Source organism: Gopherus flavomarginatus, chromosome 8, assembly GCF_025201925.1.
Source record: "Gopherus flavomarginatus isolate rGopFla2 chromosome 8, rGopFla2.mat.asm, whole genome shotgun sequence".
Taxonomy (NCBI): Eukaryota; Metazoa; Chordata; order Testudines; family Testudinidae; genus Gopherus; species Gopherus flavomarginatus.
The window spans coordinates 13,754,129-13,780,965 of NC_066624.1; the positions used below are offsets into that span (position 1 = coordinate 13,754,129).

At 48.1% G+C, this 26,837-nt stretch overlaps 1 protein-coding gene across 3 annotated transcripts; it reads left to right on the forward strand.

The window, feature by feature from the left end:
* The first annotated feature begins 485 nt into the window (after nt 1-485).
* On the forward strand, nt 486-24,175 carry ATP1B4 (ATPase Na+/K+ transporting family member beta 4). Of its 3 annotated transcripts, none has more exons than XM_050964537.1 (9): nt 486-649; nt 1,024-1,088; nt 6,883-7,045; nt 13,699-13,827; nt 17,012-17,116; nt 18,347-18,543; nt 19,465-19,521; nt 20,546-20,641; nt 22,476-24,175. In XM_050964537.1, the coding sequence occupies exons 2-9, from the start codon at nt 1,026-1,028 to the stop codon at nt 22,635-22,637; spliced, it is 972 nt and encodes a 323-aa protein (XP_050820494.1). In that variant the 5' UTR covers nt 486-649; nt 1,024-1,025; the 3' UTR covers nt 22,638-24,175. The 3 variants fall into 3 exon arrangements, with proteins under 3 accessions (XP_050820494.1, XP_050820495.1, XP_050820496.1); XM_050964538.1 differs by lacking the exon at nt 486-649 and adding an exon at nt 675-885; XM_050964539.1 differs by lacking the exon at nt 486-649 and adding an exon at nt 675-821.
* The last annotated feature ends 2,662 nt before the right edge of the window (nt 24,176-26,837 follow it).

The window sequence follows — 26,837 nt, forward strand, 5'->3', positions numbered from 1 at the left end:
ACCCACAGAACACCAAATAGTGCAAATCACAATCCTTTACTACTGACACACACTCCAATCCCATTTTCCATATCATGTGTCACCAGGGATAATATACACCACTGCTTAAGCTGCCAATGAATTAGTCCCAACGTGCACCATTCTTGATTAGTGCTGATTCCACTGGAAGTGATGATTTCCATTGCTGCAAACAGCCTCGTTCAGGGGGAGCAGCGTGTCATGCCCATAACCCACGAAGCTGTGAAAGTAACATGCTCATCTATCTAGCCCAGTGGGATCACATGACATAATTAGAAATCCAGTAGGGCTGCCTGGCATTCTTGGCTGTTTCTGCCGAGTTCCTCTAGCTGGTCAGGACTGACTCTTGGAGTTATATATGTCTGGGAAACTGACACTGCAGAGTCCTAGCTGCAGCCCCTCTTGATTCAAAGTGATAAATATAGAACCCCCAGCCACAGAAGAGACTTTGCGAGCATTCACCCAGGACTCACCATGACTGACAAGCACACATTGACGTATATGTTCAGCCACTAAGTCACAGCCTGCTAACTTGTTAATCAAGCGATTCCTAGTCTCCAAAGACCAAGGGGAGGCGACCTGCTTCCTAAGTGGTTATCTTATTGGGGAGTCCCGTGCAGCTGACTGTGTTGTAAGTGCAAACGACTCTAGGTGGAAGAGAACCTTAAATGTTGTACAGGATCCTGTTGCATGAGCTCAGCCTTCCGATGAAAGAGTTATTTTTTGATTCCCTCTCGAACATCCAAAAAAGCCACAGGTGCCAGCTGGTCCTGCTGGCTCCTGCCCATGGAGAATAAGCAGATGTCTCTCATCGTTTGCGTTTAATTTAAGGGCTGAGCCAGCTTTCTGTGCACCTTCCCTTTGTTGGTTAGTTGGAATAAGTGATGGGAGCGCACTCACTGTACTGGGGTGGCCCGTACTGTACTGAGAGCAGTTTGTACCATTAACCCCAGACGTGGCTTTTGACGATAGTAATTGTTCCATTTCTCTGCATTTTACACAAAGCCATGGAAATGAATGCCACCTCTGGAGGCGCAGAAGGCCAGCGGGACATCTACCACCAGAAGCCGGTAAGTCTTTTGGGGGCTGCAAACGGCCCCTTATAGAAATGAGGAAGGGGGGGTTGCAGAAGGGGGATCCCATTTCACGTCTGAGGGTGATAAATATAGTGACTTTTCCTTATGGATCGCTCTTGCTCCTGTGCCCTAGTGCAGAGTGCAGGCGCTCACCATTGATCTATAGTGACCTCCTGCTGGAAAGGGAGTCGGGGAGGCGAGCCACACGGGCAAACAGGACTGCAAAATGCAAACAAGCCAAGCTTTTCCTGCTGTGACTGGGATGGGGTTAATCCTTTTCAATGGAGAACCAACAGGCCGGGGTGGGGAGGAGAGAGAACAGACCAGGGAAACAAGTCAAGTGCTCCCAGGGTTTGGGGCACAAGATAGTCTCATCCTTAATGAGCCAAAGTGATTTCACTTAGAACAATGAGCTTGGGTCCATTTCTGTTTGACCATCTCTTCTCCCAGCGCTGCTTAAAAAATGGGGTTTTAAGGAGACACAGAAAGGCAGGTTCTGAGCTGATCTGACCAGAGTCAATCCGGTGTAAGGGCCATTTAAATGAATGGGAAAACTCTTCTTAATGTTGCTAGGACCAGGATATCGCTCCAGCTCCATTGCGGTCCAGATGTGCCCGGCTGTCTCTGAGATGAGAATCTAGCCCTGAATGTCCCAGTTTTAATGTACCACAGATGTTTGTCTTATACAATTGCTTCCTGGCAGGAGCAATTAACAGGGAGAGGGGAGGTAGAACACCCCAGCAGCTGGGATTTGGATACATAAATGGGGACACCTGGACTGAGCCCCATAAGCCATATTCCACGCTGAATCTCTGCGGGTTCACACAGCAAAGTACTGATCTAAACAGGACAGTCTCATCTGAGAGTCTCTGACACAAGGTAACCCAGACACACATGATACATCAGAGTACAAACTGTCCTAGGGGAGACCAAAGGGATTATGTAAGTGACTGGCAGCCTTTCCCAGGGCAACACAGTTCGGATGGATCAGCTTCCCGGCAGAGCTCCCTGGGCAAGTCTCTCTCTGCTGGGGTATGCGGGGTGCTGTCAGTTTAACCTACGCAGATGCCTAGTTCCCTGAGGAAATGCGTTATGCCACTTCTGAGGGAAAACAGGCCTGCAGCACTGTGGTGAGATGGGAACCTGCATTCTGGGCTTCGGCCAAGCGGATCCTATCATAGCATGCAGGAAGAGAGCAGGATGCCTTCTGGCCACCGTTCACCTCCAGGTTCTGGGGATGCCATGGGCAAGTTTGGCTCCCAGCATACATGAAAGCAGCCCCAAGGGATGCCCTAATATCTGCCCTGGATGAAACAACCCCTAAAGGATCCACTGGCCTTCCAGAATATCCAGAGCACCTTCCTCCCCAGCCCAGCACAGCCCTGGCATGCCCCTGCACCACACACTATCCCAGGGGCATGCCCTATGCTACTCCACCCTCTTGAGGTGTTTCCTGGTGGGAAGATCTGGCTGGTTTATAGCTCGTGTATGCTGTCAGTGGTGAAAGGGGCCAGGACACGGTCCAGAATTAGGGCATTTGTGCTTAGACCATGAATACACTCGATTGTTCTAATTCTCTGCTGCACCGAGCAAAGTGGCTGGGCCATTCTGATCCCTTGGCTTTCTAGTTGGATCTGTGCCAGGCCTGGCTCTGGGGGAATTTAGAGCAGCCTGGGGACTATTCTAAACTCCACCAACTGGCAATCATCCCCAAGGGACCATCTGCCAGCTGGGGACTGGCAGCATGTAGTATGCTTTGCCTTGGCCAGTTCCTCTCCCTGTCCTGATACAGCGCTGTACTGGGGCTGGCTGCCCAGTGACAGGCCTAGGAGCTGGCTATGCTGGGTCCATGTCCACTGGGGACTCCTCTAGATCAGGACAGCCCACGGTGGCTGCTTTTCACTCCCTTTGCCTCACCTGCATAGTACAAATTGTGCCGAGCGGGACAGAGAACCAGATACTGTAAAAATGATGGCCCTGGCTGGCTTCCATAGTTCCCTTGCAGAGGATGTTGATTTCATTCCCATCATTACAGATGCTAATGACTGGGCTGGCGGGGACTCATCAATACAAATACAAAGATCATCCTTTCAGGGGAGACTTAGTGCTACTCCACGTTTCATGTCCAGTGTCTTAAAACAGGGGTAAAATTGTTATTACTATTTGTGTTATAGTAGCCCTAGAGACGCCACATGAGATCAGGGCGCAGTTGTGCTAAGCACACACATAGTAAGAGACAGTCCCACCCTGAATGGCTTACAGTATAAACAGAGAAGACAGACAACTGGTAGGAAGGGAAACTGAGGTACAGAGAATTGAGGTGACTCATTCTAGGTCATACAGTGGGTTAGGAGCTGAATTGAGAACAGAACCCAGCTATCCTGAATCCCAGTTAAGGGCCCTAGCCACTAGGCTGTGCTACCTTTCAAATTACTGTCCAGTTGGATAGATTTGCTGCCCTTGTGCTAGAAAAGAAACAAGAGTGACCCAGTGTGTGAGCCTCACAATAGCCTGTCATTAGCCCATCAATGCTCCAGAGCCTACCCTCTAGCCCTTGTAGTTCTAAGCATAGATGGGCCCACTCCACCAAGGTTGGATCCAGATCTGAGCTTCCCCAAAGTTCAGGGGAGCTGGGACAGTTTCACATTCATGGTTTTGAGCTGAGCCCATCTCTGGCCCTGAGTTCCCAAGGGGATCACAGAGAAGGCTCCCAGTCCACTGGATCAGAAGTCAGAAGACCTGGGTTCTATTTCTGGTTCTACCACTGACCCACTGTCCCTTCCCCTCGCTGTTTCTCCTCCTCCCATCCTCTTTATTGCAAGTTCTTCAGGGCCTGGACTGTCTCTCACTACATGTATGTACAGCTCCTAGCACAGTGGGCCTCTGATTTTATTTGGGGCATCTAGGTGTTACTGTACTACTACTGATGAATAAATAACAAACTGCTTGTAGTTTGTAGACATATCAATAGCACACTATTTTGCTGATCTTAAAGGTTTTACATAGAACTTTTAAAGCTCTCAGTGGGCCCTGCTTTTGTTGCTTTCCGCCTCACTCCTCTATTCCCCTTTGGAACACTGCTTTCTTTTTAATCAGGAATTTTTGCCAGTTCCTTAGTTCAAATGCATTCATTTATCTGGTCCCACTGCCATGGTCAGTTATGTACCCTGCTCCAGAATCTGCCTCGCTTACCCCAGTGAGGCCCGGGGAGTCCCCCGAGCAGGATCAGACACTCTCTCCCCACCCCACTGTGAACTTTGTTTTGTTTGATTTTAGAGACATGGGGGAGTTTTAAATACTTCCCCAATCTGGCTGCACTCTCCACCTCTGCCTCATTCAGATACCAGCAGTGATGAGGGTGATAGAAGGGGTTGATTTAAAACCTGTTTTATTGCCACCTCACCTGCATCAAATACCATACCATCAAACACCAACAGGTTCCCAGTCCTCTGGCTTCCTTGCACACAACCTCCTTACAGTCTCCTGGGAACATGCACACCAGACTGCCAGGTCAAGAACTTCCACAGGCAACTCTCAGCCCCCTCCTACTGGTCAGGCAGTTTATACAGCAGCAGCACAAGAGGGGTGTGCTCAGGCCAGCTCCAGCCTCCCAGCACTTTCTGCATCCTCCCAGAGAAGAGGGAATTGCCAGGGCAGCTGAGCGGTCCCTCTTAAAGGAGCAGTATACCTCCTGCATGCGTCTGGGTTACATTTGGATTGTGTCTCTCTCTTTTGGCTCTGAGGATGGGGCTTGACCTTGCAGTTGCTGAGCCCCTAAACTCCCACTGCAGTCAATGGGAGCTGAGGGTGCTGAGCGCCCGGGGAATGCTAGATGAAGTTGCTGACGAGGGGAGGCTGCGGTGATCAAACACTATGTCCCTGTTTATTTGTCTGCCCACTTGCCAAACCACAAAACCCTTTCATGCATCAGAGGCCAAATTCTCCTCTGATGTAAATGGATCAAGTTCCCCTGCAGTCAACAGAGCCAGGACCTTTGGGCTTGGACTGGAACCTGGGCTCTGAATCCCCATGATGGGGAGGGTCTCAGAGCCCAACTCCAGCTCAAGCCCAAACATGTGCACTGCAATTTTTAGCCTTAGAGCCTGAGACCTACGAGCTCAAGTCAATTGACTCGGGCTTGGCGACTTGGTGCTGCAGGGGTTTTCTAGCAATGTAGATGTACCCAAAGTGATAGACTCATAGAGCTCAATTTAGCTTAACAAGAGAAGATTATGGGGTGACTTGATTACAGTCTGTAAATATCTACATGAGGAACAAATGTTGAATAATGGGCTCTTCAATCTAGTGTAATTGGGGGAACAGCCCCACTATTGTGGGGAACTTTCCTAGCTTATGCAGTACCCCAGTGGAACTGGCTAGCGAAAGAATCCCACTCCTTTTACCCAGAGACCTGCCTGAGCTTCCCTTCCTCTCTCCTGTATAACCCTGACAACGCTGGGCCCAGGATTCTGGGGGGGCTCGACCCCCACTCTGTCGTGGTCACTTAGGGCAGGGATAGGGTGTCCCCCTCTGGGGTGCTCTCTCCGTTCTGGATGCTTCCCTGATCCACTGATCGTTACATACAATTCAGGGCAATGTATAATTTATTAAAGAGCAACCAATTAAAAAAAACAAGGAAACAATGGGAAAGGTTAAAGGAATACACATAACCCCATTCGGGGAAACAGCTGTCTCCAGAATGTCAGGGCAGTTCACAGTCTTTTCCTCACATGTCCCAGGCCACCTTCCTAGGCTCTGGCTGTGCTGCAGGGATGCTGAGGGTTGGACACTTGCTCAAGTGGTGGCCACATGCTCTCAGGCTCTAGGCGGTGGGATCCTTCTTGCCAGCATCAGCCCCCCCCCATCAGGGTTATGATCCCCCCACCAAGTCTGGCCTGCAGGCCTCTTGCCTGGTTGCATCTCCCTGCACTAGGTCTGCTGCCAGGGTCCCCCTTTGCTCTCCCCAGCTGTTCACTGCACCTGGCTTCTGACTGCTCCAGATCCAGCTCCACTTTGCCTCACCGCTGCTGCTGCTGCTGCTGCTCTGCCACCAGCTCCCTAGGCTGCTCTTCTGGCCCCTCCGGCTCTGGCCAGCGCAACCCTGCTCCCCAGCTCTCCTTAGCTCTGGCCCTGGCAGCTGCCACATGGAGGGCAGGACCCCCGGCCTCCTGACTCCCTCATTAATCTGCCTTCCCTGTCAATCAGGCTGACCTGACCTGGAGCACTGGCCTCTACTCATTGCCCCTGAGGACTGTCAATCTCAGGCTCCTGATTTCCCCCTTTGCCTTTCTTCTGGTACTGGGAGATGGCCAACCAAAAAAACCCCCTAAGTTTCAGTAAGGGGCCAACAGAAAAAGAAGCATGTTAAGAAGAAGAAGTTGGAAGACTTTGTTTAACAGCATCGCCTCCTGATGCGTATCACAGCACAGGAAAGGCTGTACTCACCTCAGAGGTGCATATGAGAGGTGTAGGAATAATGCTTCTTTTCATCATGTTCACATGGGTTAGAAACGAAGACTCACTGTGAACAAAGGGGAGAACCAGGATGAGAGGCTTGTGTGCAGTGTGACTGCAGAGCCATATTTGTCCTGGGAAAATAAATCCTGGGATCTAAATGATTATAAACCACGACAGCCAAAAAAGGGACTCTCCGTAACACAGGCGAGATGATGGGGATAGGAAATGGAAATTTGAAACATCTCCAGATATTAAGTAGTCTTGCATTTATTTTTGGCCAACGAGATACTCATTTTGGCGGAAGGGCGGTTGCATTCTGTAACTATTCTAGGAAAACAAGGATGAAGAGGGAGCACAGCACTCTGAAGACGAGCAGGAAAAGCACAAGGAAAAGATGGGGAAGAAAACGTTGGCAGATGTAATTCAAGAAATGAAAACTTTTCTGTGGAATTCAGAGAAGAGAGAATGTATGGGAAGAACAGCTCAGAGCTGGGGTAGGTTAAATGACTGAATTAATATTTCTTTCTTTCTTTCTTTCTTCACTTGTCTGAGAATTTCCCTGCTATGGCCCAGCAGAGCACATGTAATCTAAATCCTAGACCTTTTAAAGGACCCATACACATATAGTTCAGTAAACAACTATAAAATGCTCGCAGTGAATGTGCCCATAGAACATAGAGCCATGAGGAAGCTACCCCTGTTTTTCTCCTGTGCTAGAAATATTATACTGACATTATGGCTGCATGTTTGCCATGGTGGTAAAAATATCACAGATACTGTGATTTTTCTGCTGGTCCATGACTTTTCTTTGTGTCTGGGGTTTTAATAAAGCAGTTTCCCAAACGGTGGGTTGTGACCCACCAGTGGGCGGCAGGACGGTTCTAGGTGGATTGCAGGCCTAGTGCAGAGGGGAGACCTCCAGTGGAGGGGAGTTGGAGAGCAGGCCCACCCTGCGCCGACTCAGCCCGCAATGGTGGCTCTTATTGCGTGGAGCTGGGCCCAGCTCTCCACTGGGTGTTGCAGTCTGGTGCCTGGGGTTGCGGTGCCACTCAGGTTTGGCCTGGCTGCCCTTTGTCACCCAGGGTGCAGGGTGGCTGGGCAAAATGTGATTGAGAGGCACTGCAAGCTCTCCTTACCAGGCTGGGATTTTTGCAGTGGCGGAACAGAGGGTGCTGCTACAGATGGTCGGTGTCCCCCTGGCAGGGCAAGGAGGAGGAGGCAGTGGAAGAAGGATTTCTGTATATTATTGTTAAAGAGGCATAGCTGAATTTTCACACCCAGGACTTACAAACCAGTTGCTCCTAACTCATCACTTATAGTAAATTTCCAATGACTGTTCCATGATTTTTGATAAAATATGCCGTGACAAATCTGCAGCCCTGGTTACCATACAGTAAATCTAGGACTCATAACAGAGAGCACGTACTGCAGGAGATGTCCGAGGCTGAGTGATATTACTTAGAGTGAACCAAAGATCTGCCCCGCAATATCCATGCATCCCGGTGGATCTCAATGGGTCTGCTTCTGAGCCTACACTAGTGTAAGTCACATGTAGTGCCAGTGAAGTTAATGGAGTTAGACTGGTCTAAAAGTCAGAGTAAATGAGATCCTAATCAGGTGCGGATGAGTTGCACTGGTGTAACTGAAGCAGGATTTGGCCCTGCACATGCTCCATGGCTTGAGCTTCTGTCTCAGCCCCATACTCCCTTCCTTTCATCTGGCAATACGGACAATCATGTTCTTAGTCAATTTCCAAAGGAGTAAAATCAGCCCAGACAATGTGATGCCGGCACTGCATTCAAACAAGCAAAAGACTGACGTTTTGGCAGCACTGAGCATTTGGCAACAGTAATGAGCCGACAAGCCTTGCAACGTGTTTGCTTCTGTCAAGTTTTCAGCGTCTCCTGCAAAGTCCACAGTGAGTGGCTTCATATAAGCCAAGAGACCTGTTGTGGGAAATCAGCTGAAGCAAGAGAAAACGGAGTGATTTACAGAAGCTGCAAAAGCTACCCAGCCAATGTGCAGAGTGCCAAAGAGTCTATGGTTAGTCAAGTATCAGAGGGGTAGCCACGTTAGTCTGTATCCACAAAAGCAATGAGGAGTCTAGTGGCACTTTAAAGACTAACAGATTTATTTGGGCATAAACTTTTGTGGATAACTCCCTTCTTCAGATGGGTTTTTTACCCACGAAAGCTTGTGCCCGAATAAATCTGTTAGTCTTTAAGGTGCCACCAGAGCCTCATTGCTTTTGTGGTTAGTCAATGACCATCATTATAGTGTTTCTGTGGCCCTGTCAGTTCCGGGATATTAGAGGGACAAGGTGGGTGAGGTAATATCTTTTATGGGCCCACTTCTGTTGGTGAGACAGACAAGCTTTCAAGTTTACACAGAGCTCTGGGAGGTGTCACAGCTAAATACAATGTGGAACAGATTGTGTAGCATATGGGTGCAGAGCACCCACCAATTTTTCCCTGTGGGTGCTCCAGTCCCAGAGCACCCACAGAGTCAGCACCTATGCATGCGGGCGGGGGAAGCTGGGGAAAGGGGTTAGCAAGTTATAGATTGCTGTAATAAGCTATAAATACAGTTATCTTTGTTCAGTCCATGATTTTTGTGTCTAGCAAAGTTAGGAATTTAACCTCCCAGGCTCATCTTCTGAAGGTGTTATGCAGGTTTCCTTTGAGATCAGATAGCGTGATCGCGTTGTGAAAAGTGTTCAACCACAGACGATAGGATGTTTTTGTCTTTTATCCTTTTCCTGCATGAGTTCATTCAAGAAGGTAGTGATTGTCCCACCTAGTTGCTATTGCGGCATTTAGTACACTGGATGAGGTACACCTAGGGTGACCAGACGTCCCGATAAAATCAGGACCGTCTCAATATTTAGGTGTTTGTTCTGCGTCCCAACCGATCTTTGGTCGGGACGCAATTTGTCCCGATATTTCGTTCCGCTGGCAGCACTCGGCTTTTTTGGGGGGTTTTTTGCGCTCCACTGGTGGACATCCCCCACCCCCATGTGTCCCGATATTTTCTCCCTCTCATCTGGTCACCTTAGGTACACCACATGTTGTGACTGACAGGCATGTGTAGGACACATGAATCTTGAAAGGTGTGTGGGGCAGGGGCGTGGGTGTTGATTATTGTAACAGTGGAGATATGTCTGCAGATTTTGCAGCTGTTGTTTGGGCAGGGTCTGGTGCCGCTTTGAGTTGGTGTGTCCTGGTCTGTGGGGAACTTGCATCCATGATGAGCTTGGAGAGGCTGGGGGCTTGTTTGAAGGCCAAAAGAGGGGGTTCAGGAAAGATTTCTTTCAGGATGTGGTCTCCATCAAGTATGGGTGGTGGTTGTTTAATGGTACCTCATATGGGTTCTAATGTGGGGTGGTAGGTGATTGCTAGGTGTGTGCATTTGGAGGGAGTTTTATTTCCTGATTGAAGCAGGTTCTCTCAGGGTATTCGGGTGGCATTACAGTGTTGTCACATAATACATGTGTTGTTCTGGCCATGCATGGAGCCTGATTTTGTTGTTCCTGTGGCAGATATAAAATCAAGCAAAAATCTCTTCTGTGTTCCACATTGAGAGTGTGGACTAACTGGAATACAGGCGAGACAGTCTTCAAAGCATCTAGAGCTGATTTTACCAGGTCCCATGTGTGCTGGGACAGGGCTTTATGGGTGGGTTGAGTCAGTTCTGTGTAGACACCCAGCCGGGACGGATGCATTGACTGAAGCTGCAAGTTCTTACTGTGTCTCAGTGTGAATTAACTCAAAGCTCCAATGAGTCTTGAAGCATCAAACACTCACTTTCTGAAAATTTTCAAAACAGTGGTGCTGGCTCCTCCAGTCAAAACCTTCATTTAATAATGCTAGATCGCCTCCTCTTCCCATCATGAATGCACTTGAGGGGTTGAATATATAATAAATTATCCAAACATCTTAAAAACAATGGTTCTAGAACCCAGCCATGCTTAAACTAGTCTGTTCGCGTATTTCTTTTCTAGACCAATACATTTATTTGGTCCCTAGAATCCCGGTGCTGTACAACCTTTGGTAACACACGTGTGTGCACACACACCCACCCCATTCTTTTGCTCACACGAGGAGGCTGAATAGGTTTTTCCAGAGCAGGGCATTTGAGCACCTAACAAGGCATCACACTTTTAAAATGAAGGTGCCTCACAATGAATGCTGAATGAGGAATCGGCCTAAGCTTTCACATCGTGTATAAATACCAGCTGAAAGGAAGGGAGTATTCCAGGTCCAGCACGGCTTACCAGTGAGTACATGATGATGAATGCAGATGAGCTGATCTTCAAAGAGTCCATTTTTTTTAATAAGCATTCCTCATTCCTGAATGGCAGGTAGCACTGGATGCTTTGCTGGCTGTTGTGTGTTACGGTGAGGATTTTCAAGAGTCCAGGCTAGTTCTGTGACGCTATTATGCACAGCGTTTGTCAAAGCAAAACAGAATAATAATAATCATAAAAATAATAAAAACCTAGCAGTGTTATGACCCAACTGGGCAGAGTCGGCATAGGAATTACAGTGGCTGCATGATCAGATGCACCAGGCAGGGTTAGGACAACAAGATAAACTGGGAGTGTAAGCCTGAAACCATCCCCTCGTGTAGAAGAGCCTGTGGGGTGTGAGGTGGAGTGTCAGTTGCTTGGCTTCAGCTCTGATGCACTGCACTGATGTCAGTGCAGTTGCCTGAGTGTGCAGCCAGGTAACTGGGAGGAGAATCAGGCTCACAGGAGATGGTAGTGGAGTGTAGGATGACCAGATAAAATTGGGACTGTCTGATATAGAATATCAGGATTGGAAGGGACCTCAGGAGGTCATCTAGTCCAACCCCCTGCTCAAAGCAGGACCAATCCCCAGACAGATTTTTACCCCAGTTCCTTAAATGGCCCCCTCAAGGATTGAACTTGCAATCCTGAGTTTAGCAAGCTGATACTCAAACCACTGAGCTATCCCTCCCCCCTTTGTCCTGTGTCCCGATCAATGTGTGATTGGGACGCCATTTGTCCCGATATTCAGGTAAGGAGGCAAGTGGGAGGGAGGAGCTGACTCCGTGGGTGCTCCAGGGTTGGAGCACCCATGGGGAAAAATTGCAGCCAAGCTCTTCCCTTCTCACCTCCTTCTCCTCCCTTCCCGGCAGCATACCGTGCCCCGCTCCTCCCTGCTCCAGTGCTTCCTGCTGCCTAACAGCTGTTTGGCGGCACTTAGCGCTTTCGAGGGGGCAGGAGCGAGGACACGGCGTGCTCAGGGGAGGAGGTGGACAAGAGTCAGGGCAGGGGTGGGGACTTGGGAGAAGGGGGTGGAATGGGGGTGGAGTGAAGGCAGATGCTTGGGTGGGAAGAGGTGGGGATGGGTGAGCACCTACCCGGCAGAGGGGAAGTCGGTGCCATAGGGGTGAGTGGTGGGCTGGGAGGGTGAAGAGGTGAGCCAGAGGCGGGAGGGGGGGTGAGGAGGGATGCAGCGAGCCAGCAGGGGGCTAGAGGATGAGGAAGGGTGCGGTGGGGGGGGGGAAGGCAGGGGGTGGGACCTGCGGCAGAGTGGGGATGGACTGTGTGCCGGGCTGATGGCACCCCAATGTGTCCTGATATTTTAGTGTTGTGATCTGGTCACCCTAGTGGAGTGGCTGGATTCACCCCTTGTAACCAAGAGCAGAATCTGGCCTGTGGTGTTCCTTGGTCACTGCCCCCTTCGGAGAGGAGGCCATGAGAAGGCACCACGGCGCCCTACCAGCGTGGCTGTGCTGAGAGCTTGTGGGGGACATCTTGAGGTAACTGGTTACTCACTGGGCCCCCTCCTGCCTGATGATGCAGATCCCGTCAGCCCCTCTCTCAGCAGCCACGCAGTAGGGTGGAAGGTACCACACCAACATCTGTCCCTCCCACCCCCACCCCCCCTGCAGCTTCCTGGTCCACCCACCCAGGATTTCTGTGATTTTACTCTCTCCGGCGCAGAGGACCTTAGATGGTGGCGGTTGAATGGCTCTGTCCTCTCCAGTGGGTTAGTTCTTTGTCTCTGCCGTACTCCCAGAAAGCCAGGAATTCTGTTCAGGTCTCCCCCATGGCTGGAGCCTGCTCTCTGTTCCAGAACCCAGAGCTTAAGCACAGCTTTCTCCAGGAGGGCCTGGATTCCACAGGTCCAGAGATTCCCCCAGTCTCAGCCCCCTACCAAGCACCCCTGTAGCCCCCCTGCTGAGCCCCTGTTCAGTCCTCCCTTGAATTTTCCTTTCCATTTAGTTCCCATCACTAACAGTTCCACCAAAAATAAACACCTAGAGAATGCAGAGGTGAAAGTGCACATCTGTGTTCTCACAGCTTGTTCTACAAGCAGAATCACGGCTCCCTGGGAAATGGTTGTGTTACGGTTTCACTTTATTTTCTAAACTACTGGTTTTTATTCATAGGCTTTATTCCCCTAAGACAACCCCAACCGTCAGTCTGGTCCTGGAAAAAAAAACAATAACAACGGTTCTCTGGACACTGGGCTTGTGACATAGCCAAATGTAAAGTGTATTTCGGAGCAGCTGCATTTCTAGTCTATGTTATTTGCGTTGTTCCCTGGCCATTTGGTTCCTGATGTCGAACAGCTGATGGTGGGATTTGTGGGGATGGATAGGGATAGGGATAGGGCAATTTTCCTATCCGTGGAGTTTTCCTAAGGAATTCAAAATGTGTTAGAGGCTGGCTATTCATTGCCTCTTCTTGTCTAGGACATCAGTGTTGTAATTCAGAGAGGGTCTGAAGCTGCTGTGGGTGGGAACTGGATTCAGTTTGATCCAGTTTAGGAATGTGCATACATAGATCCTGTTTAGACCCATCTCTGACTGTGATGGGCCAGGCTGCAAATTGTGGCTAGAGCTCAGAATCTGAACTTTCCCCGCACTCAGAAGGATTCAGAGCCACGGTTTGTGTGGGCCAGTTGCAGATAGTGGCTGGCTGGGAAGTACAGGCTGATCCAAACTTTCCCAAAGTTTGAGGGGGTTTGGATTGGGGAAAGCCACTTCTCAAATTAAAGACTCCCCTCAGAGTTAGCAAATTCCATATGCAAAGAAGGGTGATTGGGCCTGTCCTTTGTGAGGGTGGAAGTGCTAGCAACTGTGCTAACAACGACATGTCCTCTGTGTCTTGCAGGCTTGATCTTACTCTTTTACCTCATTTTGTATATGTTTCTGGCTGGGATGTTCTCCTTTTGCATATATGGGTTGCTGCTCACTCTGAGCCCCTACACACCTACGTACAGGGACAGAGTCTCACCACCAGGTAAGCGCTGCAACTCAGCCATTCCCTGACTGCCCTCCGAGCCCCATGCTGACCTACGACTGTAGGAACGGTCTCGGTAACCACCTACACAGAAGTTCTGTCTTTGCGGCTCCTGGAAGTGCATGAGTTAGGTAGCTGCCATTCCATTTCCTCAACGGAAAAATTTAACGTGAGGTTCCACAAAGCAGATTAAAACTGCCCATTTTTTGTCATGCCTGGAGCAGTCTTTTCAAAGATAAGGAGCATCAAGAAGAGCCTGCTGGAGTGATATGTGTTAACCTGGAAGGATGCAGCCAAAGAGACAGTGGTCGTTTCCCTGAGAACTTGCAGAATGTTAATTTTCCACATTGGGCCAGATTCTCAGCTGGCGTAAAGCAAGGCAGTGGCACTGCATGCATTTGCCCCAGCTGAAGATCTGGCCCACTGTATTTTAATGGCCAGAGTCCTGTCCTCTCCTGTTAGAAGAGGAGGATTCACGTCCATTTCTAGAAGTTCAGTAAAATGATTAGTAATTTATATTGTAAGTTCCTGGAGGCAGGAAGTGTACTTACACTTACTGTATGTTTGCACAATGTCAAGCCCACAGTCAGCAACCAGTAACTATGATTATTATAATCAATTATGATACAGAATATACATGCTGATATAATGATGTCATGAATGATACTAGAGGTCTTCAAGTCAAACGATCTCTCAAGAAGATGCAATCCTCTTAAAATACCCTAACATGAAGTATCCATTCTAATTTACTCTCAAGACGTACAAATAAACCTAACGTTCCCATGACAAGTGATTAGTAGAATGATTGTTCAGTTCAACTGATGCCTCTTTAAACTGAAGTCTTAAAGGTGAAACCAAAGCAAAAAAATTAATAATAATGTTTTGGCCTTTTTACATCTTCTTTGGTGAAATGGAAGCACTGTTTAGATGGTTTTTTAAAATGTGTTTTCCCTGCTTGTCTGTTTCCATTTGAAACATTATGTGTCCTTGCTTTCATAGAATATTTTAGAGTTAGAAGGGACCTCAGGAGGTCATCTAGTCCAACCCCCTACTCAAAGTGGGACTAATCCCCAGACAGATTTTTACACCAGTTCCCTAAGTGACCCCCTCAAGGATTAAACTCACAACACTGAGTTTAAGCAAGCCAATGCTCAAACCACTGAGCTATCCCTCCCCTTGCCTTACTAAGATCTTTGGGGACCGTGAACAGGCATATTCCCCAAAAGGCTTGAATCTCCTTTCACTTTTGCTGTGGTAAATCAGAAGGCACCTCCTTGAAGTCAATGGAGTTACTCTGGTGTAAAATGAATGAGAGGAAGATCAGCCTCTCAGTCTTAAACCCTCCCCATGAAATCAGGTGGTAGCTTACATTCATCTGCTAACTCACAAGGCAGCACTGTAATTTTTTATGTACTTCTACAGTACCTAACACAACAGGAGAGAACCTGGTTGTGGCCCTGTCACGAGGTTCACTCACGACTGCAGCGCCTCCTGCTGGCTGTCATGGGGATTAGCTCTTCTAGCCAGTGTGCCCTGCTCTAGTGGTATCTCACTGCCATCACTTCTCCTCCAGGGCCCACGTCACTCCCAGGACTGCAGCATCCTCTCCATGACACAGCCCTCCAGCTGTGTCACGTGCTGTTCTCCCCCGTCCGGGGGAACTGCAGTCCACTGTCCAGCCACTTCCCTCAGTGGCAACTGCAGCCAATTGTCTGGCCATTTCCTCAGTGGCAAGCGGTGGAGGGGACCTGGGCTTGCCCACTACACCAGGTCCTAGCCGGGGACTCAGTAGATGGCCTCCACTTGCTGTGTCCCCGCCGACTCCTTAGTTCATTTCCCTGGGTCACTTCCCTGCAGCTCCCAGCACCCTCTTCACCCTTAGTGAAGGTCCTGCTGCCAAAATACCACCAAAGACCCAGAGCGCCGCCCTGTCAGTAAAAGCGCTGCAGTGGGTGGAGCCTTTTTTTCTTCTGTTGCCCCTGTTCCCTCCACCTGGCTATGCCCCTGACCCTTACCCCAGGCCCTCAGCCTCCGAATCCCTGCAGCTGACCAGGAGCCGTCTTTAGCTCCCCCGGATGCTGCTAGCAGCACTGCTCTGTCCAGTGTGCTAGTTTTCTTCTGCAAGGCAGCCAGTCTTCCCTCCTCGAGCGCCAGGGAGCAACTGAAACTGCTCTGCCCTGCAGCCCTTCTTATATGGGCCTGCCCAGCCCTGATTGGCTGCCTCCTGTGCAGCCTACCTATGGCTCTGTTAACCTCTGATGGGCCAGTATTGGGCAGATGCGCCATCACAGGCCCTTAGGTGCTACCACAATATAAATGCTAAATAAATAAGGCTCTGTGTTTGTCACAGATTCTGTGACCTTCCGTGACCTCTGTGACTTCAGTGGCTGGTGCACCTGGCCCGGGGTCCACTGAGCAGCTCGGGCAGCCCCTGGGTCAGGCACACTGCCTGATGCTGGGGCAGTCTCGGCTCCCCCACCCCCCAGAAGCAGGAGTTTGGGTGTGAGGGAGCACACGGCTGGAGGTTGGGGTGTGGGGTGTTGCTTACCTGGAGGGGCTTCCCCAGAAGGGCGACAGCAGATCCCCTCCCTCAGCTCCTAACTCCACGTGCTGCCTGCGCCCGCAGGCACCACCCCCACAGCTCCCATTGGCCACAGTTCCCAGCCAATGGGAGCTGGAGAACTGGGGCTTGGGGCAGAGCAGAGGCAGCACATGGAGCTGGGGTCACTACTTCCCAGGAGCCAGGTAGGACAGGGAGCCTGCCCCAGCCCCACCAACCCCCCCCATCACCTGTGGCACCCCCTGGGCCATGTCTCCCGCCCCACAAGTACCCATGGTGACCCCCCAGGCCACACCCCTCCAGGACCTGTGGCACCGCCCCCAGGGTGTCCCCCCCCCAGCACCTGCAGCTCCCCCAGGGCCGCCATCCCGAGCCCCTCACCTCCCAAGTTTTAGTCAGGAGTATATAGTAAAAGTCATGGACAGGTTTACTGCCCGTGACCTGTCTGCGACTTTCACTAAAAATACCCGTGACCGTAGCCTTATAAATAAATAATGAAATAATGCAATGTTAAATAATAAATATTGATCTGCATTACCCAAATTAACCCCTTGCACATACATCCTTGAGCCAACAGAATCTCCGCGACTGGTTAATACAACAAGGGCCTTTTTTATTTACCAGGAGTAATGATTAGACCATACTTACATGGATTTACGATCGCCTTCAATGTCTCTGAACCCAGCACATGGACACCTTATGTGAACAGCATGCATCACTTCCTACAAGGTAAAGTGGTTGGAGCTTTACAGAAAGCACAGTCTTTGTATAACTTTGTTCTAGTAGCTTTTATGTTACCTTCTATAAACAGTAAAAAGCCCTCCAGACACTGGGCAACGTGAATGAGGCGGTGCCCAACCTATACATCATGTAAGCTAAACTGGTGTCGATAGCTCAGTGACATTTGCAAAAGAGCTGATGTTACAGAGGCTCTAGGAGATGACAATGAGCATGTCCAAATCTGGGCAGGGCTGAACAGGAAATGGGGTGTGGGGGAGACGCCCCTTTCTAATGATTTCTCCTGCAACATCCTGCAGTTCATTTTGGCAGCTTCCTCGGAGTGAAATGAACCTGGGCGTTCACTCTTCTTACTCTCAAGTTTTATTTTCACTTCCAAGTTTTCAGTGCTGCTTTTCACTCCTTTCATGGCATCCTGCTGACAACGCGCAGGCCTTGTCTCCCTGCAGATGGCCTTCTGTCGACAGAACAAACTGCATGGAAACAAACCATGTGGGACCCCCAGAAGGATGGGAGAATAGGCCAGGGAAAGGCTTGTCAGCATCACAAGCCCACAGTTAGGAAGGGCTTGGCTCTGCTTCTTAGTAGACTGCAGAGCAGCAAGTCCAACCCCTTTGCTTTCAGTTGCAATTGCAATAAATAGGAACGTAGTCTGAAGAAAAGGTGAAGCACAAACTAAGCCATAAAAACCCATGTTCCTACATCCACAGCCATTCATCCATTTTTCAGGCTGAAGAAGCTAAGGGCTGTTTCCGCAGGTGCTCCTTGTACAAAACTCCCATTGGGAGGGGCTGGAATGTGAACGGGAGAGGAGTGAATGTCTAGGCTCTATTTCCAACCCTGCCATTGACTAAGGTCCCAATTCTATGAAGATTTCTGCATGTACTTAGCTTTAGGTGCCATAAGTAGAGGTCCCACTGAAGTGAACAGGACTGAAGTTAAGCACATGCATAGGTCTTTACAGATCAAGTCCCAAATGTATAATCTTGACACGAGAGCTCATCACGTGGTGCCTTGGTTTCCCTGCCATTAAAGCGAGGGGTGTGATAAAGTCGGTGCGGTTTCCATACATGGAACCTCTGCTGAAACGAGTATTAAACCTTGTCTTTTGGGAAGGGATTTTCCAACTCTCTCTGGTGCCTTTGACAATTGCAGCCTTGATGTTTAGATAGATTGTGATAGTCCGAAAAGCATTAACTAGCAGCTCTTGGTTCACCTCAGCTTATGATGACAACATTCAAGAGGAAAAGAACATTGAGTGCCCAGCAGGCCAATACTTTGTTCAAGACGGCGCGGAAAGCGAAGAGAAGAAAGCCTGTCAGTTCAAGCGATCACAGCTGCAGAACTGTTCTGGGATTGAGGATCCCACATTTGGCTACTCTACAGGCCAGCCATGCATCTTGTTGAAGATGAACCGGGTACCAAAAAAGCCAGTAATTTTAATTCCCTCCTTGGGCTGTACTATAGATTAATCATTACGCTGGGTTTGAAACTAGGCTAATTCCCTGAGCCAGTAAAATCAGCTTCCCATATCAGGTGGAAACCAGCAGCTCCAGTCCCAGGTGGAGACAATCCATCAAAGAAAATTTGCAAAGCCCCTTGTCACTTGATTTGGTCAAGAAATAGGCAACAGGAAATTAATTCTTTGCCGGGATTTCTTTCCAGATATTAAGTTATTTTTTGAGGTCATGTCCCATATGCTGCTCTCTTTATAATTGTGCATTTTTAAGGAACATGCATAATCTGAAATCTTCAAATATCATAGAATCAAAGGGTATGTTGCTGGCAAAATAAATGTAGAGATAATTCATCAGCTGCTTGGAAAAGCTTTTGAAGAACTAGGGGTTGGCCTTTTGATTGTGATCAGTGTAGTCATTTTCAATACGTATGCTTCTATTTGTCTGTCAAGCAGGGGTCAAGCGGCCATTTGAGGAAACAGCACAAATTGGTTCCCTAGTAAACCTGGCTCTTTTTTTAAAGGATGAACATCATACTGGAAAACGTTCAGAAAAATTTTTAACGGGGTGGGGAGCTACATGCTGATTTCATTGTATAGCCTCAACTTGAAGGGGCAGAGAGTCTGTTGGACTTCTCCATTCCTGAGTTCTGGGAGCTCACAAGTGGGCCTGTGCACCCCCCTTTGGGGTGAATGACATAATTGGCTGATAGCAGAAAATGCCTCCAAGATAACTTGCATTCATATGCAATGTGATCAGATAAATAAGCTTAAGATGGAGAGAGAGAGAGAAAAACCTCTGGAGGGGGCAGGTGATATTGGATGGGTATCACAGGCCAGGCTTCGCATCTCATAGAAGCATGAATGGCTTTTCTTTTCGTAGATCATAGGCTATCGACCTGGCTATGGGACGCCTGTGAGCGTGAACTGTGCCATTCAGGTAATTCTTTCACGTATCTCCAGTGTTATTTGCAGAACGGGCCTTACACCCTCTTCCCCCAGCAGGGGCAGCTCCAGGCACCAGCGCAGCAAGCGTGGGCCTAGGGTGGCAAGCCGCAGGGGGGTGGCCTGCCGGTCACCATGAGGGTGGCAGTCAGGCTGCCTTCACCGGCATGTCTGCAGGAGGTCCGCTGGTCCCGCGGCTTCGGCGGCAATTCGGCAGCGGTTACGCCGAAGGCGCGGAAATGGCGGACCTCCCGCAGGCGTGCCACCGAATCCGTGGGACTAGCGCTGCCGAAAGCCGTCTGCCTGCAGTGCTTGGGGTGGCAAAAACATAGAGCCGCCCCTGCCCCCCAGTTCGTTGATGATGAATTGCGATGGAGTTACACCTGGGATGACTTTGGCCCAGAATGTTTCACCAGCCCCTGCGTTGAGACCATTGTAGGGACCACTGACTGAGTGAGGGCTGCAGGTTTGTAAAGCTCTGTGAAGGTGGACAGCGCTAAGAATTATCCTGAGCCTCTCCATTTGGGGCCTGATCCTGTGTGAGCTGCCAAACATCTCTTGGGGAATGCCGAGCCCTTCCAGCGTCCAGTGATGCCAGTAGCAGAGGGTGCTCGGCTCTGCCCCTCCTACGAGCAGGTCCGTAGACAGAGAGGGACTGAGACTGGCCCCCGCTCTGTCCATGACCAGCATTCAGGGCCTGGGCAAGACTATCATTGGCTTCAGTGGGAGTTAGACCCAGGCCTTTAGCTACTAATGAGGAGGCAGTGAAGCATGGAGACGGATTTATAGGAGGCAAACATGACCTGTGTCCCATTGGCGATGGCGCACTTGTTCTCTGACGTATTCCAGCAGCAGCTGGTTCTATCAGTAAATGTGCTCTGTATATATAGGTGACAAAATACCTAGTCCTTTTGTGCTGGGGCTCTCCAGAAGTACCCACTAAAGCCCCATTGTGTTGCTGATCTGAGAGGAGCTGTACTATACTGCCTGACTACACACCTGCCTATTTTTAATCACAGAAAGGCAATGAAAGTGCTCTTAAATCAGTGGACTTCTACCCAGGCAATGGAACATTTGATCTCATGTACTATCCCTACTATGGCAAGCTCACTCACGTAAGTAGAGACTTGGCGATTAATGCTCTATTGGCTTCCCTTTAATCTCTCCTTGGAGAAAGAGAAGGACGGGGGTAGTTGTTTGCAAAGTGCACCTGGCTGGAAAGCACAACCCAGCAGGGAGGCACTGTGAACTAGCAGTCAGTGGGGGCTGGCAGGTAGGACTCCTGTGCTGTATTTCTGGCTCTGACACTGACTTGCTGTGTGAGCACCTTGTGTGCCTCAGTTTCCCCATCTGTAAAATGGGCATGATAATATTTATCAGGGGCTTAGTCATGTTCAATATGCTGACAGCAGTAGTGCCATAGGCTGACATTTTCCAAAGTGGCCACTGATTTGGGGTGGCTTGACTTTAGGATGCCCGACTTGGAATGTGTGGGGCCTGTTTCTTAGTGGGGACCAACATGCTCAAGTTGGGCAGACAAAAATTGAGTTACCCCAAATCAGTGACCACTTTCAAAAAGTTCAGCCCTAGTTTGCAACGGGCCTATTTACATCTGGAGTAGTGTGTCCTGTTCTGGCCACAGCGTTTCAGGAAAGATGTGAACAAATTGGAGAAAGTTCAGAGCAACAAAAATGATTAAAGGTCTAGAAAACAGGGCCAGCTCCAGGCACCAGCCCAGCAAGCAGGTGCTTGGGGCGGCCAAGGGGAAGGGGCGGCACGTCTGGCTTTTCAGCGGTAGGTCCCTCACTCCCTCTCAGAGGGAAGTACCAGCTGCCGAATTGCTGCTGAAGTCTGAAGCAGCGGCGGTAGAGCTGATTGTGATTGTGGCTTTTTTTTTTTAATTTTATTTTTTTTGCTGCTTGGGGCGGCAAAAACCCTGGAGCCGGCCCTGCTAGAGAACATGACCTATGAGGAAAGATTAAAAAAACGGGGTTTGTTTAGTCTGGAGAAGAGAAGACTGAGAGGGGAAGTGGTAACAATTGTCAAGTACATAAAAGGTGGTTACAAAGAGAGGGGTGAAAAAAATGATCTCCTTAACCTCTGAGGATAGGACAAGAAGCAATAGGCTTAAATTGCAGCAAGGGAGGTTTAGGTTGGACATTAGGAAAAACTTCCTGTTAGTTAAGCACTGGAACAAATTGCTGAGGGAGGTCGTGGAATCTCTGTCATTGGAGGTTTTTGAGAACAGGATAGACAAAGCCCTGGTAGAAATGGGCTAGTTTACGTAGTCCTGCCTTGAGTGCAGGGAACTGGACTAGATGACCTAGGTGAGGGCCCTTCCAGTCCCATACATCTCTGATTCTATTTGCAGGATGAGGCCTGGGGTGGTCTAGGTGAGCAGAACACATTCAAAATAAGAGTTCAGACTGAGAGATCTGGGAGCAACAAAATTCCCATTGTGAAAACAGATGTAATGTATGTGAGGGCAAATAACAGCTCCCTTGTGAAACATGAGCTGAATGCCCCGACCTTTGTTTCCCAGGAGCACATACATCGGGCACACTGATCACAAGGAACAGGACTATTTTTCTTTATTATTACTGCAGACAAAGGAGCAACAGTTTAAGGTGGCAGAAAGTATTTTATAACCTCGTTAGCCTCCCCTACTTATCACGGCTTCTGGCTTGAATAGCAGCAAATCAACCCGCGAGGAATATTATATTAGAGAACTCAAATGTGTCCCCATCATTTTCAAACATACTGGGTCAGAGCCTGAATCTGGTGCAAATCAGCTTAGCTTCCGTGGTCCTCATGGAGTCCATAGGGCTAAGCCCACTGACACCACCACAGGATCAGGCCCATTTTTCTATTCCACTGACTGTGGCACAGAGTATTTGGTGTTTTTCCTACCCTCAACTATTGCGCTGATCCAGTCTCTCACCTTTTCAGGTCAACTACACCTCCCCGCTGGTGGCTCTGCACTTCACAGCTGTGAAGAAGAATGATTTTGTCCCCATTCAGTGCAGACTGAATGGGGAAGGAATTGTGAATAATGTGACTAATGATCGTTTCCTGGGCCGAATCATCTTTACACTCAGCATCGGAATGTAGCCCATGCAAACATTCACCAAGCACTTTTTTAAACTCTTTACGGCAAGCAGGTGCTTTTTCCACTCCACCTTTTAAACATAATGGCAGAATATAGCACCTCTTTTGTTAGGGAAACAGACAAATTGTTTCCAAAATAAGTTAGATATATCTTTATTGGATTTTTTTTATATATAGAGAGATAACTGCACATAATATAGACTGAGGAGCTACATTTTTTAAAATGTAAATGCTTAACAAATCTTATTGGCGGTATAGATCCAGTCTTGTAACTACAGGTAGAGAGCCCTGGTAAAAACATTTCAATATTGATTTTAAATGCTTACAGGACATTTTAATGCTATTTTCATAGAGTCACTTCAAAAGGAACATTCCTGACCTTATATTTTACTTTTTATCATAGTTTTAAGTACATTTCCCAGGTAGAAACTACATGAATCAGTAGTGGAGGGCACTCCCACAATCTTTTGGGTTACATGTGAAAACTAATAAAAATCAAGTAAAATGGCCCATCTCAAAATCCCTTGAGCCCAGAAGCCCTGGCACTGCAGGAGCCACTGTGCCTGGGGACAGCAGCCCAACTCAGCACAGCAGCATTCGCAGTGGTAGCTCCAACCATGTCTTGATACATGTAAGTTACTGGCTGCAATTGGAAAGAGGAAGCCATAATAAGGAATAATTGTCATTTATGAATCTTTAGGACTGTTCCCTCCATCTTTGAGCTGGGAGGATAAACACATTCCCCTTTACTCCCTTTAATACACTCCTCCTCTCTCTGCATGGCCCTTTGAGTCCACCAGACTGAAAGGAGCTTCTCTCTCCTAGACCCCCAGCACGTCACACTGGCAGGAAGAGATTGCTAGGAAACAAGGGTCTCCTTCCACCCAGCCCAGAGCTGGGAACTGAAGCGGACTCTGTATGGCCATGCAGAGCACAGCTCACTGCCCCCAAACTTTTCAAATCCTTCACCCCTCATTGCCCAAAAGATCACAGTGATAATGTCTTTAAAAGCCAGAGAGGTATGGGAGAACACGTAGCCATTTCTCCTTATGGGTGAAATTAACGGTGTGATCTCATTCTCAATATACTGTGTGGGATTTTTGTCCCTGCTGGTGACTGGCCAGTTGGTTAACCAGGCCCTATCACTTCAGCATTCAGAATTCTCACAATAATTTTTTATTTCACCCACAGCTGTTTAGATCAACCTCATGGACGTAGAAATTGAAATGTTTCTTTCGTTGTGCTTGCACCCTCTGATTTATCATTGCAAGAGTGCTGGGCTATGCAGCTTGTTTATGTGGGCCTGCTTGGGAGTACAAGACTGTCAATGTTGCTTTGTTATTTTAGATTGGTCAAGAGTGCTGGGCTGTGACCTCTGGTTTGTTAGTGCAGGGTTTATCATGAATGCTGAGTCCTGCTACTGGTATTTTTTAAAGAAAGTGCTGCCCTATACAATTACTGTAACAGTGTGTGTGTGGTTCCAATTCATTCACTGATTTCTGTCTGCAAGATAAAAGAGAAATGGGTATTTTTGTCTGACACTCCTACAAATTCCATTTTTCACACCTGTATTAGTAATGGAGGTTCTGCAGGCCATTCTGCCCCCAGCTACATCTGTGTAACCCTATTATCATCAGATCATGCTCATGATGACACCTGTGCAACCCTGTTAACCTTAAGTGGGCTTACAGCCTTCGTCCCTTAGTTCTCACCTGGTTTCACTAATTGGGGCTCTCTCTTCTGGAAAATCTGTGGCATACATGACAGAGGAATTTACCGTTGGGATCTCTCCCCCTTAGTATTCCTAGGATATGTACTGATGTATTACAGAGTGACATACAGATCTGGCTCCTCTCCCCATTCTGTTTCAACATGATGAGACAGATTTTGCCTCAGGTAATATGGAACTGCACAGGCAACAATGTACAATGTTTCCCTCTATGCCTGTGAGGCTCTAGAAACTGAGTCCAAGTTTGTTAGAGCTCTTGCAGAAGCTGGGTAAATTCTTAGCCCAGAGATTCCAAGTTTGAGAAACATGGTCCCTTTGTTCTTGAGACAGAATGTCTTAAAAGAACCTTTGTGACATGAAATCCTCTGTGGCGGGTGTAATCACATACCCCCGCTGTCCTCACAGGAAGATTTCACATGGATTTGAAACCTTCACTGCAGTTGAAGAGGGCTGAATGGGCCCTTCCTGGGACGCACGAGTGCTGCTCCTGGAGACTACCTGGGAATAATTTTGCAAGCCAGCACAATTGCTCTTACAGGCTACATGGAAGTCATGGAGTTGCTAGATTGCAGTGACTCTTCAGGCCAATACGGGGTTAAGTACTTCCTCTGTCAGTGTGGTTGGAGTACCCACCCCGGGAACAGGGCACAGCCTTCACTACAGCCACCTGTGCAGCAATACAACATATTATTGAGAGTGAGTTTGCACTGTCTCCATTTAGGAATGATTGAAAAAAATTTGTACAGTCTCTGGTATGTGTGATGAATGGAATCACTCAGCCCATTTTCTTAGGTCCAGACTTCACAGGCTTGAGATGGTACCTGGAGCAGGCTTGTTAGGGGGTTTTTTTTTTACTCTTACTTTCCTGATTCTTTTTGCATGAAGAGAGAGCAACACTAGCCGAAGTTTGACAGTGCAAACTATTTGATGTTGTTTGGGGTAAACTTCCAGCAAGCATGATTTTAGGGTGTTTTTTTTTTCCTTAGTGTTTCCCTTTTCAGTTTTGATACCACAAAGCCTTCCATGGCCCTGTTTTTATTTCCTGTTTCCAATCCCCCACCCTTACCAAAAGGATTTTAATTCTCCCCCCCACCCTTTCCTCTTCCCTTTCTCTGGAGGTGACTGAAATAGAATGCTGTTCTGATATTCCTAACAGCCCAATAGCACCTTATTTCAATATGACTAGTTTGGAATGTAAGAATGACCACACAGTTCCCAGCTTATGGCTGCTTTGCCAAAAGCTTAGCATACAAACCAGGCCTCAAACTGTCACAGTATTAAAAAAAATTAAACGGTAATTTTAATTTTTATACCTTTGTAACTAGCTAATAAAAATACACCTAAATTCTTATAGTATAGGCCTTTGTAAACAGGCCTAAATATCTATCCTAAACAAGGCTGACTCCAGTTACTGAGGTTTAAGCTTTATAACTGGGCTCCCACCCAGTAATAAATCTAATGCAATAAATCTCTTGTGGGCAGGGAGTGGGATTTAATCATATTGGGACAAAGTCACCTCAGCTGTAATTTCATTAATTGTCCAGGCAGAAGACAGACCAGCATGTGATACTAACTTTGACCAAAGTTTTCAAACCTGCGTGTTTAAGCAAATCCACATTCAGACATCTAAATATGAGCACCCACAACTCCCAAGACATGAACTGGATTTATGGCTGCTCAGCACCTCTAAAAAATCAAGGAACTTACGTGTCTAAATATTTAATCCATATAAATACCTAGCTTTAGTACTTACATGTGAAAATGGTGGCCTCTCTGCCATCCTCTAAATATGCAGAATTACTTCAATCACTTACATTTAGTGAGGCATCTGTCAACAACACCCAGATCAATGTAGGGTAGTTGACAGGTCAGAACAAGACTTTTCAAGGCAAGAATATTAGAAACTGCCCGTGGTATCTGAAGATCAAGCTGTGTTCTCTGTATATCCCAGGCTTCCATGAGTAATACAGATTCAGCAATCAGAATTTTATTGGTAGTTGTGTTGACATGTGAACACATTTTATAATTGCTGCATGTTTCACTGGTAAAACTAAAAAGACTGGATTCAGAAGATGTATAGGGCTCACTCCTGCCAAGTACTGAGCCCTGCTGATTAACTTCAATAGGAACTGAAGGGCTCAGAAGTTTGAAGTGTCAGGGCCATAGAGAGCACATACACAGAAGTCTCTTTTCATCCATAATCACATGCTAAAGTCCTTTTCTTCTTTATATTAAAAATATAACACTGTCTATAACCTCTAGTGTTTGCCATTATGAAAAAAGCATTTACATATTTACCATCCCTTCTGCTCAGAGTTTTAATAACTCACTCCTCTTAAATTTGGTTATCCACAGACTGTGGAACACACAACCACTGGCAGCACAAATGCCACTCACCTGGCCTCTGCCTCAGTCCTTACCTGAAAGGAGCATGGGGGTGAAGGAGAGCAAGTAGTTATGAGTTTTCATGGCTA